Below are 22019 nucleotides of genomic sequence, written 5' to 3'. Positions count from 1 at the left end.
GGAGAATCTGTAATCCCTTGTTCAATTCTTGTACGTAGTTTAGTGAATTAAAATAGTGATGATAATCTCGATGTTGATTTTTGTAATTGAAAAAAAGGAAGAAGATGGAAATAAACTTATAAGATGTGTATTTTGCTTACATACTTGTTAACTATTCATAGGTATTATGGTCGAAAGATGCTTTTCCTCATGATGGGTCATCCTAATTTTGATAAAATGCTTGAAAAGTACATCCCATCTAAAGATTTACCCTACATTAAGGACTCTGTTAAAAACTTGCGGCAAAAGGTTTGTGGAAATATTCATTTTATATATTTAAATTTGTTTTCTATATTGTGTGGCTCCTCATCAGTATTAACGGACACAGTAGTAACTTGGTTTAGCAGGAGTGATGATTCCATGCTGCTAAGGCTGAGGGATCATGGAGCCACCAGGACTAAATTTTTTTTTTTAATTTTTATTAGTGAAACACCATGAGGTACAGTTGTAGACTTACAAGTTTTTGTGCTTGGGTTTCAGTTATACAATGATTGAGTACCAATCCCTTTGTCAGTGCCCATTCTCTAACACCAGTGATCTCAGTAGCCTTCCCACCCTCCCACCCCATCCCCCCCACCCCACCCCGCCTTTGTGGCAGGGCAATCCCTTTTGTTCTCTCTCTCCTTTTGGGTGCTGAGGTTTGCAAAAGAGGCATTGAGTGGCAATCATGTTCAGTCTATAGTCTACTTTCAGCATGCATCTCCCATCCTGGAAGGATATTCCCAACAACCTTTACTTGGTGTTCCCTTCTCTATCTGAGCTACCTTATCCCCTAGCATGTGTGGCTGGCCTTCAAGCCATGGAGTGAACCTTGCCAGGACCTAATTCTATGGTGTTTGAAAGACCAGATCATGCTGGACACAGAACTTAGGGCTTCATACGTGCCAGACATGTATACTAGCCCTTTGAGTTATGTTCCAGCCCTGGAAACATTTATTTTATAAACAGATTTCAAAACAAAGATTATTGGTCCAGGTGAAGAATAGGAATTATACTCTTTATTACTCTGATAATACTCTAGAATATAATTTGAATACATATGTTCAATTAATTACATAGATATAGATATAATTAAATCAGAGTGAGACAATTGCAAGGCAAGTGCCTTAACTCCTGTACTGTCTTTTCTGGCCCTCAAGCTTTTGTTTAATAAAAATTTTTTGACATTATCTACTTAGTACTGCAGTTGTTAAAATGCATTATAGATTACGCACACATACACATACACACACAAATTCCCTCAGCACTACATAGAGTCTTTAAGTATCCTGAGAACTGCCTGGAGTGAGCCCTGAGCACAACCAGGTGTGACCTGCTCTCACCTTTCCCTGCTCCTGCCCTCCCCCTGCACTGTTTAGCACTTTTTAGTACTGTTCTCCTGTTGTTCATCAATTTGCTCGAGCAGGCCCAGTAACGTCTCCATGGTGAGACTTGTTGTTACTGTGTTTGGCATATTGAATACATCATGGGTAGCTTGCCAGGCTTTGCTGTGCGGGCGAAATACTCTCAGTAGCTTGCCAGGCTCTCCAAGAGGGGCAGAGGAATCGAACCCGGTTCAACTGGGCCAGCTGCAAGCAAGGCAAACGCCCTACTGCTGTGCTATCGCTTCAGCCCTCCTCCCCCTGCAAAAAACTCAAATGGAGGCTTGAAACTTGGTACATTGTAATGGAAATTTTAGAAGTTACAAGCAATAGTACAGTGAGTAGGGCACCTGCTTTGCACAGAGCCCACCCAAGTTCAATCCCATATGACCTCCTGAGCCCTGTCAGGAGTGATCCCTGTGTGCAGAGCCAGGAGTAAATTTTTAGCACAACTTGATGTGGTTTACCCCCTCCTCCAAAAAAAAAAAAAAGGATTCATAAATATATGCTCTGTTTGCATGCTTTATTTTTGCAAAACTTATTTTTATTACCATGGAGTTAATCTGTAGTAATTTAAGCCATTTTTCTTTGATAACTTTAGGTTGAGATTAATTTATGAAAGCATAGTGATTTTCAGTGATTAATTTATGAAAGCATAATGATTTCAAAGATCTACAGTGATATACACTTTAGAGCACTCTTTTTTAACCATTGATCTTAAAGATTTTAATTTAGTTTATAAATAGTTAAAATGCCTGTTAGGGACTGGAGAGAGTATGGTGGATATGGTATTTGCCTTGTAGATGGCTGACCTGAATTTGATCCCTAGCACCTCATATGATGACCTGAACCTCACTAGGAGTTATCCCTGAGCACAGAGAACTAGAAATAAGCTTTTAGTACCATCCGATGTGACTCAAAAGCAAAAAAAAAAATCAAGATATAATGTATATATAAAAACCAAAATGTAATATAATATATACAACATATATATTGCATATATATTATATATAACAGATTAGCAATATATAAGATAGTATATTTTAAAAGATTTTATGGCTGGGGTCATATAGCCCAGTGATGAAGCTCATACCTTATATGTATGATGTTCTTGGTTGAATCCCCTGTAACAACAAAAAAAAAATTGTGAGCAGTTTGGTTTGTAGGGGGATTGGTTTTATTTTTGTGAGATTTTTTTGGGGGGAGTTTGTTTTGTTTTTGGGTCACACTTTGTGGTGCTCAGAACTTTTGGTTCTGCATTCAGGAATCACTTCTGGTGGGACTTGGGAACCATATGGAATCTTGGGGATCGAAAACAGGATGGCTGTATGCAAGGCAAGCTCCCTAACCACTGTATTATTGCTCCTGCCCCAAATTGAACAGTTATCCAATCCCACATAGTTTTCTACTAGTTGATATCATATTTGATTAATAGCACAGCAGTAGTGTGTTTGCCTTGCAAGCTGCTGGCCTGGCCGAGCTGGGTTCGATTCCTCTACCCCTCTCCGAGAGCCTGGCAAGCTACCAAGAGTTTTTCACCCACACAGCAAAGCCTGGCAAGCTACCCTTGATGTATTCGAAATGCCAAACACAGTAACAACAAGTCAAACAATGGAGACGTTGCTGGGCCCACTCGAGCAAATTGATGAACAACAGGAGGACAGTGCTAACAGTGCTAACTCCTGATTTACAAAGTATTTTATACATCTGCAATTTATATATACTTACTGTAGCACTGTAGCACTGTCGTCCCGGTGTTCATTGATTTGCTCTAGTGGGCACCATTAATGACTCCACTGTGAGACTTGTTACTGTTTTTGGCATATCAAATACGCCACGGGAACCTTTCAGGCTCTGCCGTGCGGGTGGGATACTCTCGGTAGCTTGCCGGCCTCTCCGAGAGGGACAAGAGGAATCAAACCCAGGTTGGCCACGTGCAAGGCAAATGCCCTACCCACTGTGCTGTTGCTCCAGCCCTTAATATAACTTTTCTGTGTAGACTATTAAAATGTTTTCAGACCTATAAAAATGGCTGCTATGAAAATTAGTTTATGTAGTTTATTTCTCTTGACTAGTGCTATTATTTTTTATACTGACTTTCATTATATTTACTTATAGGGTTTGGGGGAGATACTCCTAGATACTCCTTCGGCAAAAGGAAGAAGATCTCATACTGGCTGTGTTGGAAGTACAAAATCATCATCTGTTTCTAGAGATGCTTTCAGTTCAGGTGAAAGGTAGGATTATTTAAAGTTTATTATTTAAATCATTAGATTACTTCCTAGAGATAATAGTCTCATTTGCATACTTTTATAAACTATCCCAGGAGTAATTTTCAGAATTTAATGGACTCTGTTTGTTTGTTTACTTATTGGGTTATGTCTCCCAAGCTGTGTTCAGAGTGCCTCTTCTGGCAATTCTTGGACCTGCAGTTCAGTGTGAGATCCCAAAGGTTCAGTGCTATGAGAGTCCTGTGGTGCTGAAAATTATTCCAGGGTGCACGGTGATCACATCTAGTGGTATTTGGGGACCTCCAGGATGACACTAGGTGATGATTGGAGGACTTTATGCTGTTAGGTATCAAACCAGGGTCTGCTGCATGCAAGGCAATCTCCTTAATCCCCTACTATATCTGTGGCCCCAGAATTTAATTTTTATATATTTATTTGGGAAGGATTTTTGGACTATACCCTGGGATCATTGTTCCTAGTGCTCAGGTGCTGTTGATTGAACCAGGTTTGGCCACATGCAATACCAGTGCCTTGCCTACTGAACTAACTCTCCTGCCCTATTTTTTTTCCTTTTTTTTGCTTTTTGGGTCATACCTGGCGTTGCACAGGGGTTACTCCTGGCTCATGCACTCAGGAATTACTCCTGACAGTGCTTGGGGAACTATATGGGATGCTGGGAATCAAACCCGGGTCGGCCGCGTGCAAGGCAAACGCCCTCCTCGCTGTGCTATCATGCCAGCCCCACCTGCCCTATTTTTTAAATGTATCTCTTTTTTTGGATTGAGGGCCAGATTTCAAACACACCTAAAAATCCCACCAGGTTGTTCTCAGTGGTGCTCGGAGGACCATGTGGGGCCTGCTAGACAGTCACCATAACCATTGTACTATCTTTCCAACCCATTTTATTTATTGGACTTTTAAAAGTTGGTTTTTTGTTTTGTTTTGTTATTATTTTAAAATTTTATTTTCATAAGGTTGTTCACATTAATCGATTACATTCAATATATCAACATCAATTCTACCACTATTATACCTTCCCATCATCATTATTTCACATTTTTCTACCACCATTCAAGCCTGCCTGCCACACATTCTAAATAATTTATTTTCTGTTGCTTATTATGAATGTCATGAGAGGTCATGCACACTCCTGGAATTCTAAGTGTGTAAATGATTGGGGTCAGAGACATCTCAGTAGGGAACTGATCCATTTTGAGATTTATTTGTAAGTCTCTGGATCAGGGCCAGTGGGGCACTTAAATATGGCCTGGAAGCAGTTTGTGGGCATGACAGCCAGGATCCCGAAGGGGCAGGGAGACTGGAAGGGACAAACTGTCTATGCTTCCATGTGGCAGAGGGACAAACTGTCTCTGCCACCCTAACTCCCCCGCCCCCCCCAATTTTTTTTTTCTTAAATAAGACATTTGAATTATTGAACTAATCACTTACTGTAATTCTTGGTGAAGAATTTAAAAAAAAAAAAGGTACTGCAGGGGCCAGAGAGATAGTACAGTGGGTAGGGTGTTTGCCTTGCGTGCACCTGACCCAAACACTGCATTAACGCCCAGCACTGTACTGCCAGAAGTAAAGAAAGCCCTGGCCACTGTCAGGTATAGTCCCAAAACAAAAAACAACAAAAAAGCGAAAAAGAAAAAAAAAAGAGAGAAAAATAAATAAAGCCTAATAGTGAGTTGGGCATTTTCTTTACCCTCCAGGATTGATCCCCAAATAGAGAGTTAGGAATAAGGTCTGAGCTCTGGTGGGTGTGATCCAGCATCAACAAGAAATGGCAGTGGAGACAGTAGGGTGCTTGCCTTGCATGTGTCTGACCCTGGTTCTGTCCCTGGCATTCCATATGGTCCCCTGAGCACCGTCAAGAGTAATTCCTGAGTGCAGAGCCAGTAGTAATGCCTAAACATCACTGGGTTTAACCCCAATACCCCCTGAAAGCAAACAAAAAAAAGTGTGTGTGTGTGTGTGTGTGTACCTACACATAAAGATTTTTTTTTTAAACGGGGTGAGGGTGAGCGTGGGGGACAAGTTCATCCTTCCTCATTCCAAATAAAAGAAATGAAAAAATGTCATTAGAGATAAATGGTAAAACACTTGCCTTGCATTTGGGAGGATCTCATAGGTTTAATTTTCAATCTTCAGCACCAGAAAACAAAACAAAAACAAAGGAATGAGAAATCTTGTATACTCCTAGGCCCTAGAAATCAAAATCTGCTATACTTCCATATAAACAAGATCGTGGGTCAGATATTTATTCAAAATAGTTTATTTTTGACACTGACTCCCCCCAGGCCCCCCCAAATGCCTGTTTAGCATTTATTGAGCATATACCATGTGCCAGTCTTTCAAAATAATTTTTTTCGCAACTATATTGTAGCTTTTTCTCAGTTTGGGTTAATCAGCTATTTTCTCAGACAGATTGAATCTATGTATTTTTGGAAATATGGTATATTTCAGTAGGTGAAGTATGGTATAGTTCAGTAGCTGAGCATATGCTTTGTATGCAATTTAAGTAGGCCGGTCTGTATTCTTCCCCATTGTCTGGGCCTCTCTTATCCATGTCCTAGGTCCTGTCCCTAGCCCCCTGCTCACCTCCAGTGTGCAATGGCACAGTTTTGTCTCTATACCATTTTGTATTCAGTGTATGTGTTCTTCATTTGGAATCTGTAACTGGAGACTTATCACCTATGTCCCCTTACTAGGGTATGCTGCTCTCTAACCTGAGCCTCTCGAGTTGTACTCCCAGTGGCTCCTTGTCTCCTCGGCTTTCCTTAATGTCTACCCCCATTTGTGTAAGTGAGATCCCTGCTGTTTTGCCATCTCTCTGAGCATTGGAACAAAGAGAGGGTTGCCTGGCTGGGGGCTTCCTTTGGTCTCCTATCTTCCACCACCAGCCATCTATTATCTATTTTATTTTTATGTTTTTATATGAACTATTGCACTGTCCTCCCATTATTCATCAATTTGTTCAAGTGGGCACCGGTAATGTCTCACAACAAATTGTGAGACTTGTTGTTACTGTTTTTGGCATATTGAATATGTCACGGGTAGCTTGCCAGGCTTTGCCGTGCAGGTGAGATACTCTCTCGGTAACTTGCTGGGCTCTCCGAGAGGGGTGGAGAAATTGAACCCAGGTCAGCTGCATGCAAGGCAAATGCCCTACTCGCTGTGCTATCGCTCCAGCACATACTTAATTATAGTTTAACAAAATCATGTCTGTTCATGGTATAAGCAGAGGTTTGGAAAAGCCACAAATTTTTATAAGAAAAATCAGAATGAAGTTACTGAATTTAGTCTTCCACAATTTTTGAACTATTATATGAACTATTATTTTATTTTAATTGAATCACCATGCAATACACAGTTACAAAGCTGTTCATAGTTGGGTTTCAGTTATATAGTGTTCTAACACCCATCCTTCCATCAGTCACCAGTGTGCATTTCCTACCACCAGGGGCCAGTGTCACTTTCCCTCCTGTAACCCTTCCTTCCCCAGCCTGTATCGATGGCAGTCTCTCTCTCTCTCTCTCTCTCTCTCTCTCTCTCTCTCCCTCTCCCCTCCTTCCCTCCATCCCTCCTTCCCCAATTTCCCAATTTGAGCATTAAAGTTTGTAGTACAGATACTCAGAAGTTATCCTGTTTGTTCCTTCACCTACTTTTAGCATGCAGTTCTTATCCAGAGTGATCATTTCCAACTATCTTTGTCATAATGGTCCCTTCTGTATCCCGCTGCCTTCTCCCTTAGCACTTGAGGCAGGCTTTTAACCATGGGCCAATTCTCCTGACCCTTGTTTCTATTGTCCTTGGGTATTAGTCTCATATACCTTCATGGCAAGAATTAAAATGTCTACTTAAATAACTAGTTTACCTGGCATTCCACTTGGCATTCCACTCTTTCACTTCACTGTTTCAATATCATAGATATTATGACTGTAGACCAGGTTATTTGGTATCTTTGTGGAAATGAATGTATATTGATAATTCTCTGTATGTTTTTATAGAAATTAACATGAAATTAAGTTTATCTTTCTTTGAATTTAGAGAGGTAACTGAATATCGGGAAGTCACCAGAAAATCAGTCCCCCGTAATGCCTTAGAAAGTGCTGAGTACATTAAAGTCATAACAGGTTTATTAAATGCAAAAGATTTTCGAGATCGTATTAATGGGATTAAGCAACTTTTATCAGATACTGAAAACAATCAAGACCTTGTTATTGGAAATATTGTGAAGGTAAGGATGCATCAAAATTAATACTCATTTGAGGTATATAATAATGTATAAAATTGCTCTGTCTCCCCAGTCTGGCAAGACCCTTCTTAATGAGAGTGGGAGGGAATATATATAATATATGAATAACTTACTGATATATATATGCATATATACACACATATATACACACATATTTATGTGGTATTTGGAAGTATATATATTTTATGTATAAATCTATGCAGACACAGAATTGTTATAAAGAGTTTCAACGGTCTGAACTTTACAGAATAATTCTTTGCTCATTTTATCTGACTAACAAATTGCTTATCATTTATTATATATTGAATGTATAATAGTTAAGCGTTCTGGGGCCAGAGCAATAGTATAGTGGGTAAACGTTTGCCTTTCACATGGTTGACTCATTTTTGATCCCTGGCACCACGTCTGGTCCCCCAAGCACCAGCAGGAGTTAATTCCTGAGCATAGAGCCAGGAGTACACCCCAAACAAAAAAATAAAAAAGAATTGTGGAAAGTAAGGAATAATTGTTACAGTGATCAGTTAAGAATTAAGAAAATTTAATTCTAAATTGAATCTAAAGTCTCATAAATCTAGGGGCTTGAGAGACAGTACAGCAAGACACTTGAATTGCACACAGCCAACCCAACTCAGTCCTTAACATCCCATATAGTCCCTGGGACACCAATAGGAGTAATTCCTTAATGCTGAGCCAGGAGTGACCCCTGAGCATCACCAGATATCGCCCCCCACTTCCCTTCCCCCCCCCCCACAATAAAAACCCTCCTAAGTCTCAAATTGAAACATGAGAGTGAGAAAGACAGAGACAGTACAGAGCAAGCATTGATGCTTTCAAATCTTGACTTCATGATTCCAATAGTAAAGTAAATTTGGTGGCTCTAGAAACAATACTGTTAAATCTCCAGTATCATATATGATCCTTCAAGTACTACTGGGAATGATAGGTTGTGGCCCAAACACCCAATCTTTCTGACTACCCCGCCACCCTCCCTCTGCCCAACCTCTAAGAAATCTAAACGGGGTCTAGAGAGATAGCTCAATTAACTGCATGCTTTGAATATTGCATGTTCAAATTGTGCAGTGTTTAAATATTTGCACCACGTGGTACTTTGAGCATTACCACAAGCAGCCCCCAAACATCCCAGGTGTGACCCAGATCCCCCAGCAAACACTCCCCCAAAAGAAGAGAAAAAACTCACTAGGGGCTGCAAAGATATTCAGTTGTCTGCTGCACATAGTTTTCATGTGCAGGAGGCCCAGGTTGGATCCCCTGCATTGAATGGAACCTGAGCACTACCAAGAGTGGCCCCACTGCTAAGTGTAGACCCAAATAGAAAAGAAACAAGGAAATCTAAACTGGAACTAGGTCAAGTCTCTAATGTAAAATTTTATGTCTCTATCTGCTATGAATAGCAGTACAAACATTTAGGTTTTTAGGTTAGCCAATCTAACTTCCATCTTCCTGAAAACAGCATTTTTATTACATTTACAGGAAATCAGTCATTTTCTATTGAGCCAGATTTCTCAATTTTAATTCATTTTGGTGATTTTTAAAGCTTTCTCTTAGATTTAGCATCTAACTTTTTTAATAATGTTTCCATGGTGTATGTTTAAGTTAAGTAAATTGTATGTTGATGTCTTTGCCTGTGTTTAAATAGTATGTTAAAGGAAAATACTGTTAATAAGCATATTACTCATTTTATAGGAATGTCAAAAGGTATCATTGCTTAACAGATTATTTACATTTAAATTATTTGCCAATTTACTTTTAGATCTTTGATGCTTTCAAATCTCGACTTCATGATTCCAATAGTAAAGTAAATTTGGTGGCTCTAGAAACAATGCACAAAATGATTCCTTTGCTTAAAGACAACTTATCTCCCATAATCAACATGTTGATTCCAGCAATTGTAGATAACAACCTGAATTCCAAGAACCCAGGCATCTATACTGCTGCAACAAATGTTATTCAGGCCCTGAGTGAATACGTAGGTGAGAAATCTTACTTTGTCACTTGAGTTTGCTTTCAGATTTTCTGACTGTCTCAGGGCCGGAAGTACAGCAGGTCTCGGTCATACAATGATCAAACACCCATCCCTTCACCAGTGCATATTTTCCACCACCAAGAACCCCCATATACTCCCCATGTCACCCCTCCCTGTGCCTGTGCGGCAGATGATTTCCACTTAACTCTCTCTCTACTTTGATTACATTCATTATTTCGACAAAAGATGCACCATTATTATTTGGAATTTTTTCCCCAACAATCAAACCTGCTGAAAAGGCATCATGAAATAATTTGTTTTCTATTGCTGGTTATGAAGACCATACGATTTTGGATTTCTGATATTTTACTAATTAAGTCTGGAAGGATTTCTGCCAAAAGCCAAATAGTTCTGAGATTGGTTTGTGTGCCTGTGGGTCCATGGCCATGCCAGAGAGCCGCTCGTGGGGTCAACTCGAGGTCTCGCAGGGCAAGAAGGACATGCTGGTTCTGCCCCCCATCCCATGAAACTGCAGTTGCCCCATCACCACTGGCTCATACCTGGCTGTCCAATAAGCTCTGAGGCGGCGGCCACCATGTTCTTTATATTCTTATTAGCAAAACTATATGAGAGATCTAGTTTTTCTTTCTGGCTCCATCCCCAGGGTTTATAGAGAATTTTAAATTTATATTTATCTAATCTGTTACATATCCAAGACATCTGCTATATATGACTGAGACTTATCTCCAGCCCAATAATTTTAAAATTGTTTAAAAAGATTAGATTATCTGTAGATTTAAACATTTTAATATTTATTTACATACTTTTTTCATTCAGTGCTATATAATTAGAAAATATGGAAAATTCCACAATTCTTTAAACATGTCTCTGTTTGTTCTTTTTTGTCTAGACAATTACTTACTTCTACAACCATTTTGCACAAAAGCTCAGTTTTTAAATGGGAAAGCGAAGCAGGATATGACTGAAAAGCTTGCTGGTAAATATCTTTTAATTGTTATTCCTAAAGTAATGTTTTATTAACTATGGGTGAATTGATGAATGTTTAAATTTAATATTAAAATAACTATTAAATTTATTATCTTTTCCCTGAAGTAGGAATAGAATTGTGTAATAATACAAATGCACTTTTATTTTCCTTTCAGTTTTGAGACCACATCTATAGGCTCTTCCTAAGTCTGTGCTCAGGTGTGAATACTGTCAGTGCCTGGAGGACTCATGTCCTGTCACAAATCTAGCTCAGACCTCCTACATTCAGTGCATGTAGTCAACCTATTTAGCTATCTTCTCAACCCCAGAAATATGCACCTTTTAAAACATTTACCCCATATTTTGTGGGGAAGGGTTTGCGCCACACTTAGAAACATTACCATATGTGTGGCTAGAAATTTTATCCAGGTTGGCTGCATGCAGGGCAAGTGCCCTGCCTCACTGTGCTGTATCTCCCACCCTTGAAAAAATTTTTTTCGGTCTAATTTCATCCTGGTTTTTGAAGTTATTAATCTTTCTGTTAATAGAAATAAGCAGGTTAAGGACAGGAGAGGTAGTACTGGAGATAAAACACTTGATTTGCATGTGGTCAGACCTGGTTCTATCCTCTTCCCCTCCCCTTCCCCCCCTGCCCCGCGCGCGCACACGCATCCCATCACCTCCACCACCATTACCACCAACCCCCACTTCAGGCACCATCACAAGTGGGCCCTGAGTGCTGAGCCATGATCAAGCCCTGTGCATCACTGGATGTGAACCAAAATTGAGAATACAAAAAAGTGCAACAAAACTTTTTATTAAAATCCAATGTTGGTGTGCATAGAAAACTGTTTTAAGAACAAGAGATGGGATCGGAGCAATAGTACAGAGGGTAGGGTATTTCCTTAGCATGCCACTATCCGGAGTTACATCCCTGGGTTCCCATATGGTCTCTTTAGCACTGCCAAGAGTAATTCCTGAGGGCAAAGCCAGGAGTAACCCCTGAGCATCTTCAGGTGTTGCCCAAAATACATAAAAAAGAAAAAGATAGACCCGAAGAGGTGATACATTGGATAAGGTGCTTGTCTTGCACGTCACTGACCCAGATTCAATCCCTGGCATTCCATATTGTCCCCTGTCCCTTCCAGGAGCCAACCCACATCCAAAAACTGGTACCCTTTATGGTATTCCAAACACAGCCAGTGACCCGGAATTTAAGGGGGAAAAATGTTTATGAATTTATTAATGTCTATATTTCACTGTATTTGGATAGTAAAATGAATTTGAACTTGATTCCCATCTTTGTTACTTTTATCTGAACTAATCATATGAGTCATTTTATACTTAAATATTACAATCTTTGGGAGGAAAACATGTTTATTTTTATTTTTAAATGTTTGGGAGTGTATGATTTCTAATGAACAGAACTTGGATTATTTTTTGTTTGGTTTTGAGGCATCACCTGATTTGCCTAGGGACTATTTCCAGCTCTGTAGAGGGGGTGGGGGCTGAGGCCCATGGTGCTCAGAGCACCATGTGATGCCAGGTATTGAACTTAGGCGCTTGCCAACCCTTTGAGTCATCTCCCCAGTTCCTCGAATTTATTTTTTGAAAACCTCACTGTTTACCTTATTTTTGTGTTTCAGATATTGTTATGGAACTTTATCAGAGGAAACCCCATGCCATAGAACAGAAAGTATTGGTTGTTTTATGGCATCTTTTAGGGAACATGACAAATAGTGGCTCTCTGCCTGGAGCTGGAGGAAATATACGAACAGCTACAGCTAAATTATCTAAAGCACTTTTTGCACAGATGGGTCAGAATCTGTTAATTCAGGCCACATGTCAACCACCACATATCAAAAAGAATTTAGAGGAATTGCTTGATATGACTATTTGAAATGAATTATGAATCTTTGATGAAATATTTGTGATGAACAAAAACTGTTTACATGGTAACAAATGAAACTTTCTGAAAGTTACATTTTCAGTGCCTGTACCCCTCATCCAGTAAGTTTAGTCAGTAGCTATTTTTATTTGCTAGAGTACACATCTGTCCTAAATGAACCTTACAGCTTGTACCCATCACATATAAACCTAACATTTATGTAACCTAAATATTCATGAAATCTGATGCACACGAAATGAATCCAATTTTAATATTTTTAGAAAAGTTCTGCTCATTTGCACTATTCTGTAGTAATCGCATTTTGTTGCCCTACATGTACAATTAGATTTGTAATTAAAAATATACTTTTTATTATGTAATCATGTTCTGCTATGTCTCATTACTCAGCCTTATTTTATAAAGTGATGGAAAAGTCATTGAACTATGTTATCACAAACTAAGTTTTGTGTGCTATTTGTGGAAAAGTTTATTTCTGAAATCAGTCTGCTAATATGATTGTGCAGTATTAGCTTGCTTTTGCTACTGTGTTTATGTGATATATTTGCTTACCATTTGAATTTAATCATCTACATAATTGTGAATTTGACAAGTTATAATGAAGCATGATGACCAAAGTTTTAGAGAACATTTAAACATTTTAAATGCACGTTTAAGAAAACGTGTTGAATGTAATTTCCCTATTTTTGTGTACAAACACTAAATTTTATTTCTATATGTCCTGACATTTATAAAGGTGTTATTTTGCTGCCCAGTTGTGTGATTCTCAAAAATAGTGCCAGGTCTTCTATAGCTTTTCTCAGAATTCTTGGGCTACAAGTACTGTATGCATCTTAAAAAAAAAAAAAAAGAAAAAAGAAAAAAAGAAAAGGAATGTTATAAAATAAAAAGATTTATTTCTGTAGATGTGTGATTTGTGTCCTATTTTTCCAACTTCTGAAAAAGAAATCATGCATTGTAATACTAACCTCTCACTCTCACTTGCTATTCTTAATACTGACCATGCTCTGTAGACTTCCTTTATCATTCTAGCATTGCAGAATTGAACAGGTCACTTGCTAGCTCTATGCCACAGTTTTCTTTTCTCTAAAATATGATGGTGGAGGCTGGATTGCTAGTATATCGGTTAGGGAACTGGCCTCGCATATGGCGGACTGGGTTTGATCACCAGCACCCCATAAAGTCCCCTGACCCACCAGAAGTGATCCCTGAGTGCAAAGCCAGTAGTAAATACTGACTTCCAATTATGGCTAAAGCAAAGTAAAAACCAACACACACATATATGTATTTATGCGTATGATGGCTGAGATCAACAGATAGTTCAATAGTCTGAAAAGTGTAAAAGTATAAATTCTAGCACATAGGAGTCCCAGATTCAATAACCAGCATCTCATGGTCCCTGCATGTAGCCAGGTGTGTTTTCAGAGCACAGACCTGTGAGTAGTTATAGCCTACCACCATCATTTATAGCCTACTACCACCTAAAACCAAAATTATTAATTAAAATATGTCTAGGGGCTGGAGAGATAAGTAGGCAGGACGCTTGCTTTGCACTAATCTGACATGGGTTTGATTGTATGGTCAAACCCTAAATCCTGCCAGGAGTGATCGTTTAGCACTGCCAAGCGTGGCCCAAAAGAAAAGATCTCTGAAAAGATGATACTTGGAAGCCAGAGACTAATTTTGGTAGGGCATTTGCCTCCCGCAGAGCCGGTTCGGCTGAGCTGGGTTTGATTCCTCTAGCCTCTCGGAGAACCCGGCAAGCTACTGAGAGTATCTCGCCCACATGGCAAAGCCTCGCAAGCTACCCATGGCATATTCAATATGTCAAACACAGAAACAACAAGTCTCACGATGGAGACGTTACTGGGCCCGCTCTAGCAAATCGATGAACAACAGGAGGACTGTGCTACAGTGCTACATTCTTCATTATTTTAATCCTTTCAACATTTTTACAAACATTCCTAGTAAATGGGCTTCTGGCTTAACCCATATCTATGTTACACTCATTTGTAACTTTGATATCCTTGTTAAACTTTGCTTCAATCTTTTATGATTTGTCTCATTAAAGCAGTAGTTGTAGGGGACAGAAAGATAGTACAGTGGGTAAGGTGCTTTTCTTGCACAATGTCTACCAAGTTTCAATCCCTGAAATCCAATCTATTGTCCGCCAAGCACTGCCAAGAATGATTGAGTGCTGAGCTAGGAGTAATTCCTGAGCGTTGCCATGTGTGTCCTAAAAACAAAAAAAAAATAAAAACATAAAAAAAATCCAAGAAACCCAATAGTTTTAGGGCCAGGGAGATAGCTCAAATGACTAGAGTGCTGCATTATACACTGAGTTTGATCCACTGTACCTCATAGCCCTTAGCATTGGAACACAGCATCCTGGAGTTCCCCCAAGCACCTGGGTGAGCAGCGTCACATGGTCAGGACCTAGAATTGAACAATCCTAGTTGTTGGCTCGAGCGGGCCCAGTAACGTCTCCATTGGAGACTTTGTTGTTACTGTGTCTGGCATATCGAATACTCTCGGTAGCTTGCCGAGCTCTCCGCGAGGGGCGGAGGAATCGAACTCGGGTCGGCCCGCTGTGCGGTAGGGCGTTCGCCTTACACGCGGCCCTATTGGGCCCGCTCGAGCAAATCGACGATCAACGGGAGGGCCTTTACCTTTACCTTTACCTAGTTGTTGGCACTATTGGATTGGGAATGAGGGACAGAGGTTGCCTCTGGGTACCCTGAGCATAAATAAAATAAGCCCAAAATAGGGGCTGGAGCGATAGCACAGCGGGTAGGGTGTTTGCCTTGCACGCAGCCAACATGGCCAACACAGGTTCGATTCCCAGCATCCCATATGGTCCCCCGAGCACCGCCAGGAGTGATTCCTGAGTGCATGAGCCAGGAGTAACCCCTGAGCATCGCCAGGTGTGACCAAAAAAAAAAAAAAAAAAGCCCAAAATAAAGCAATAGATATAGTTGTCCAAAACTTAATTTTGGGGAGAAAGTAACACCTGGTGACCTAGGTAGTGTCTAATCCTGGCAATGTTGGAGACTAATCCTAGGGTGCTCTGGATGGGAACCAGCCACACTTTCCACATGCAAAGTCTGAGCTCCAACCCTTAGAGCTAGCTTCCTGACCTGAGTTCTGTTATGGAACCACAGGTTCCTCTGAATTCCCTTCTCTTTCCTTCCCTTCCCCCAACCCGCTCCCCCACCCCCATCCCCCTTTCTTTCCTGCAGAAATCAGTTGGAAGGCTGAACAAGTTTTGGAATGTTGTCAGTTCTGAAATGTTTAGGTTTTTCTTAAAGAGAGTGGTGATAGAGGTGCTTTTTTTTGTTTGTTTTGTTTTTGTTTTTTTTGAGGAGGCAGTTATACATGAAGCTGCTCAAGGACTACTGTGGTCTCCCTGGCCTCCATCTAGACTCATCCCTTTGAGTTATTTCTGTCCTGCAGTGGAGGTTTGAGCACTTTGGCTTGAAATATAGGATGTAGAAAATTAGCTCAGAGCAATAGCTCTGCAGTGAATAAAGCTGAAGGAACAGATAAATTAATTTTATTTACTAATGAATGTGAAATCACTTTAGGAAAGGCTGAAGGAAATAGAAGAGTGGTGAAGATGCTGGCACCCAGAGAAGCCAGTGAGTGATGGTGCCTGCAGGGTTTTCCACATTAATCCCAGTACATCACTCCCTTAATTGCTCCTTCCCAGGGTGAACACTTAAATGTTGGAGGTAAGAGGGTAAGAACATTGTTTTGGTGTGGGAGTGTTAATACACTGGGCAGGGTGCTTGCTTTGCAGGATGCTCACCAGTTCCATTATGGACATTCCTTATGGTCACCTAACCTCTGTCAGAATGTCCTTCCACCCCACTCACTACCCTCAAAACTGAGTTTTGATATTTGGAAGCAAAGATGCTGATAAGCTGGTTCATGATGAACAAGACTGGGTTATGGATAGGGAATTTCATTTTGTTTTATATTGTTTGCTCGAGCGGGCCCAGTAACGTCTCCATTGGAGACTTTGTTGTTACTGTGTCTGGCATATCGAATACGTCACGGGGAGCTTGCCAGGCTCTGCCGTGTGGGCGAGATACTCTTGGTAGCTTGCCGGGCTCTCCGAGAGGGGCGGAGAAATCGAACTCGGGTCGGCCATGTTGGCCGCTTGTAAGGCGAACACCCTACCCGCTGTGCTACCGCTCCAATCCAATATTTCTTGAAGCACACATGAAACTTTAGATAGACCATATTTGGGAAAACTGGAGATCAGATTTGGGTGGTGGGGGAGTTTTTTCTTGTTTTTCTTTTCTCTTTATTTGTTTTTTTGGTCACCCTCTGCAAGTGGTATCTATGGACAGGGGTTAGTTCTGCTTCTGCACGCAGGGATCACTCTTTAGTGTTCTTAGAATTTATGGGATGGAATGTGAGTCAGCCACATGTAAGACAAGTGTCTTACTCACTGTCCCATCACTCAGACCCCTATTTTAACTTTATTTTCAGTGCCACTCCTGACTGTGATTGAGTGTTGTATGTGGTATGGTACACAACCCAGGTTAACTGCATGCAAGGCATCAACTAACAGTACTACCTCTTCAACCTGGGGATTTTCTTTTAATATACATTTATTATTATTATTATTCAGTGATGATGATGATGATGATGATGATGATGATGATGATTGTGTGTGTCCCGCTCCCTGTGGTGCTCATGGCTTACTCCCGGTTTTGCAGTCAGGGATCACTCCTGGGTGCCCAGGGGAGCATCTGGGATGCTGCGGATCACCCTACCTGTTGTACCATCTCTCCTGCTCCAGGGAGTGCTTCTTAAAAGGGATATTGTGAGCAAGATTAAAGAAGCCCTTTGAGACTATCAACAGAAGTGGACTCCATTGTCTATAGGAAAATATTACGTGGATCATTAATAACCAGCCCCTCAAGCCTCTGATTCCTTTATTGTCTTGAGTTAGGAGATTGGGTAGACCTATCCTAAGATTTGGGGGTTTATTTCTGTCCACGTTTAGGTAGCCGGATAAAGCGCGGACCAAGCTTTGTAAAACCTCAACAGATTTACCCGGGGAAAAGTAATGGTATTTGATTTGAGGCTGGGGATGGGGTGGGGTGGTGGCTGCGCCTCCGTGTTTGAAAGGAGGGTTGGTGCGAGTCCTTAACCACCGCTTTCCTTACGGGAAACCCAGGGGGGTGCGGGCGGGGCGGGGCGGGGCGGGGCCGCCCGGGGGCCGCGCCGAGGGACAGGCCTGCGCACTGCGCACCCACGTGACGCCGTTGCCACCCGGGATTCGGGCGCATGCGCGCTGGGTTCCCGACGAGTGGTCGTGGCGCTGGTGGCTGCTGCCGTGGGAGCCGCGGGACGACGACGTGGGGCAGGTGGCATCTTCGGCGGGGTGGGTCCGGGCCGCGGCTCATGGCACTGAGTGGTATCCGTCGGCAGGTGAGTCGGGGCGGGCGCCCGGAGCTGGGTGTGACCGGGCGGGCCGGGGCCTGCGGGCTTCCCGAGGCCTCGCGGGGGCCGTGGCCTTCTTCTCCCGCCCGGGCGAGCGAGCGAGGCCTGGCGCCGCCGGCGCCCAGCTGTCCGCGCCGCTCTGGGGCCCACCTGTTGGGGTAGCCGTGCGTGGTTGCTTTTCTTAGCCCGGACGGCCGCCGTGGGGGCGGCGGGGAGGTTTGAGGGGGCCCTGGCGCTGGGCTCCGGAGGCGGTCGTGACTGGTGCGTCCGGAGCAGCCCTCGCTGCCCCGCGAGCTGGGACGCCTGGGGAGGCGCGGCGGCAGCCCCACCGCTCCAGGTGGGTGCAAGCCACGTGCCAGAGCCCCGGGAGGCGCGGTCACGCCGGTCCGTGCTGGTGCCGCTTTCCGGGGTCACAGCACCCCAAAAGAGCAGTCGAGGCTTTCGGTAGGCGTGGATTAAAGAACTTGCAAGAACCTGCTAGGATCTTTTAAAGAAGTCTATTTAATAAGAACGTTTGCTTTTTTTTTTTTTTGGTAGCCAGACCAACAGGCCCGCCCCCCTCCCCGCCCCCCCCCCCATGTTCACACCTTCCAGGTAATTAATGCAATATTGTCCTTAATACCTTATTTTATTGTCCTTAATACCTTATTTTATAAGGATTACAACGTTAACTTTTTGGTTTACAACGATATACCTGTTGCTTTCAGTTGCTGGTAGCCCATCCATTCTGGTCAGAAATACTTGAGAATTTTCTGCAGCTGAAAAGGTTGAAATTTAGGGCATGAGTATAGTACAGTGGGCAGGACACTTGCCTTGCACGTGGCTCACCCAGCTTCTAACCTCCTGTGGTCCCTGAGTTGGTTTTCCCAGGATTAATCCCTGAGCACTTCTGCCACCCCCCCCCCCTCTCTCTTGGGGAAATGAACAGTACTTGCTGCTGGCATCCCTTCACCCCACCCCACCTCCACTCTTTAATAACCTCATTCTAGAGTTGCAAAAGTTGGAATTTTCCGCTGATGTGTTTCTGGTAAGGAGAAAGTGAAGGAAAGGCTGTCTACTCAAGACAACTTGTTCTTAGACTGATTTCTTGAATCATGAGGGAGTGACTGAAGATGGCTAATTAGCAGGCGGGAGGAGATAATTGAAGCGAGAGTTGAAAAGCAGAGTTTCTCCAGTGTCAGGACACTAGATAATTGTACTTGAGTACTCATAGTTGAATTAAAAATAATTTTATTAATTAAATATAAATTATGTCCGTTTCAAGAGAAAATAAGCTTTTGTGGTATTGTGTTAGTAAACAGAGGTTTATTTTGTGTGTGTGTGGAGGAGGGAGGAAGTAGAGCAAGAAGTAATTTCAATCAAATGAATGATTGAATGTTTAACTTCGCAAAGACTAGAAGGTGGTGCAGACATGGTGTGTATGTCCGGATCTCTCTGGAGAAACAGCCAGTTTCTGGAACATAGCGTTTTCATTTGTAGAGAGAAAAGAAGCCAGTCTAAATATTCTCCTTAGCCTCCTCTGAAAACAGTTGCCCAAGTCTATGGTTACGCTGTCTCTTTTCTTAGTGTCATGAATCTTCAAATTGGCTCATGTGGGGGGTGGATGAGGTTTGTGCATTGTGAATTTCAAAACCATTTGACTTGCAATATTCACCTTCTTTAAGTTTTGAAACTAATGTTTATGAAAAGGTTATTCTTTGGAACGATTATTCTTTCAAAATCTTTGGTGATTTTTCTATCTTTATTAAACATTTGTTCATTGATTTAATTTTTTATTTGAGGCACTGTTATTTACAGTGCTGTTCATGATAAAGTTTGTTTTTTTTTTCTTTTTGGGTCACACCTGGCGATGCACAGGGTTTACTCCTGACTCTGCACTCAGGAGTTACTCTTGAAGGTGCTTGGGGTCAGCCGTGAGCAAGGCAAATGCCCTACCCACTGTGCTATTGCTCCAGTCCCCATGATAAAGTTTTATGCATATGGTGATCTAACACCACTCCTCTCACCCTTCACCAGAGTGTCACCCTCTCCAATATGGTGTGATTTATTTTGTTAGTACATTTTTATTTTATTTTATTTTATTTTTGGCACCTTGGCGGTGCTGCTCAGTAATCACTCCTGGTGGTGCTCAAGGTACCATATGGGATCCTGGGGCTTAAACTAATGTTGGCCGTATGGTAGGCAAATGCCTTACCTGCTGTACCAGCTCTCCGGGCTGTTGAGTATTTTTTAAGGAATAAATGCTAATACAAGTTAAAAAGTACTAGATCAGTAGTACCATTTTAAATTAAGTATGAGATGACCCTTTAAATTTTTAGGTGAATACTGGTTAGTCAAATGTTTATGCCATAGCTGAACTAAAAGATGAATGAATATAGAATTATATATTTTCATGTACTGCTTATTCCCTTTATAATTTACCAGGTTTTATTTTGGGGGAAGGGGTTGGAGGTGTTAGGCCACATCCAGCTGTGATTATTCCTGGCTCTCTGTTCAGGGATTGCTACTGGCAGTCCTTTGGACCATATACTGTGTTGGGGACTCAGCTGGGGTCAGCTGTGTGCTAGACAAGCACCATGCTCTCCCCAGCTCCTTTGCCTCTTGATTTTATAAGAAACTGAAAGGTAAAGAGACTGACTTGTTATGATAGACTGTGATAGAGTAGCGTGTGCTGGGTAGATAGAACAGTGGGCAAGGGGCTTGTCCAGAATTAAGTCCTCAACATTGCATGTTCCCTAATCACTGTGTGAATTGTGGGCAATTATTTCTTTGAAGCTGAAAGGAGTTAAACCCTCAGCAGGAATTTCTGCATTGTGTAGGTGTTAGAGAATGCAAGAGATTTGCTATTAGGTTAGATTAGGTCGAATTTTGGCTCTATACTATTTGATGTTACTCAATGTTGTCCTTTATTTGATGCACCCATAAAAGTAGGAAAGTGTGTTTTTAAAAAATTTGTTAATGAAATAGCTTCTTTTGTTCTATTAGTAGCTAGTAGCATTATGACTCCCCCCCGCCCCCCCCATTAATCACATAGAGCTGGAGAGCTGGAGCATATGCCTTTCATGCTCAGTATTCATGTATCTTGAGTGCTGCATGCCCCTGATCTGACAGTACCATAAGCTAGGTCCAAGTCTGTCTGGGGAGGGACTACCCCCATATCCCCTGCTTCCCTGCCAAAGCTAATGAGTATCCATCCTGTGTTAGACCACTCAGTATGCAAACACCTAGGGGCTGCTTTAATTCTTGTTAGGATATAGTATGTAAGTAAATGATTTATTGTGTTAGAATTTGATAATTTTTTTTTCTCCCAGTAGTGTGGGAAAAATAGGGAAAGGGAAAGGTGATTGTGTGTACTGGAAATGGAAGCAAGTTGCAGTTAAACAGGCTGGAGTAGGTCGATGTTAGTGCCAAGTTGACATTTTACCAAAGGAGTTGAAGGAATGCACCCATATGGGCGTCTGTGAAAAAATTACTTGGGCAGCTGGAAATCACTGCAAGGTTGCAGGAATAGAAGGATGGAGAGTGATGGAGAGTGGTCCTTTTGAGAAAACAAGAGGTTGGGTCACTGGAACTTAGGGAGATGGTAAGCAGGTAGATCAAAAGGTGGTTAAGAGGCGGGTAGTGGACTCTTGGAAGGATATTGCTCTTCCTCTGTGATTGGAGTACTGGAGTTGAAAAGATCTGATTTGGAGTTCTGGAGTTGAAATGGTCTCATTAATATTTCTAAAGGCTTACAACCTGCTGTTGTAAGAAATGACTGTGGACAGAAATGGAGCAGAGCTAGTCAAGGGAA

General features: G+C 41.7%; 2 protein-coding genes across 5 annotated transcripts in view; both read left to right on the top strand.

Annotated features, from left to right (window-relative positions):
• TOGARAM1 (TOG array regulator of axonemal microtubules 1) overlaps positions 1-13673 on the top strand; it is a 62912-nt gene extending 49239 nt beyond the window's left edge. For all 3 annotated transcript variants that reach the window (XM_056133646.1, XM_056133645.1, XM_056133644.1), the window contains 6 exons: positions 162-288; positions 3519-3637; positions 7685-7874; positions 9664-9883; positions 10787-10873; positions 12510-13673. In XM_056133646.1, coding sequence (XP_055989621.1) covers positions 162-288; positions 3519-3637; positions 7685-7874; positions 9664-9883; positions 10787-10873; positions 12510-12763 — 997 coding nt within the window. In that variant the 3' untranslated portion in view covers positions 12764-13673. The remainder of the gene's footprint in view (positions 1-161; positions 289-3518; positions 3638-7684; positions 7875-9663; positions 9884-10786; positions 10874-12509) is intronic.
• Positions 13674-18107: 4434 nt separating this feature from the next.
• PRPF39 (pre-mRNA processing factor 39) overlaps positions 18108-22019 on the top strand; it is a 34054-nt gene continuing 30142 nt past the window's right edge. For both annotated transcript variants that reach the window (XM_056134116.1, XM_056134117.1), the window contains exon 1: positions 18108-18214. The gene's annotated coding sequence lies outside the window, so the exon portion shown is untranslated. The remainder of the gene's footprint in view (positions 18215-22019) is intronic.

Source organism: Sorex fumeus, unplaced genomic scaffold (genome assembly GCF_029834395.1).
Source record: "Sorex fumeus unplaced genomic scaffold, SorFum_2.1 ptg000098l, whole genome shotgun sequence".
Lineage (NCBI taxonomy): Eukaryota > Metazoa > Chordata > Mammalia > Eulipotyphla > Soricidae > Sorex > Sorex fumeus.
This window is presented reverse-complemented; position numbering and strand designations above follow the sequence as displayed.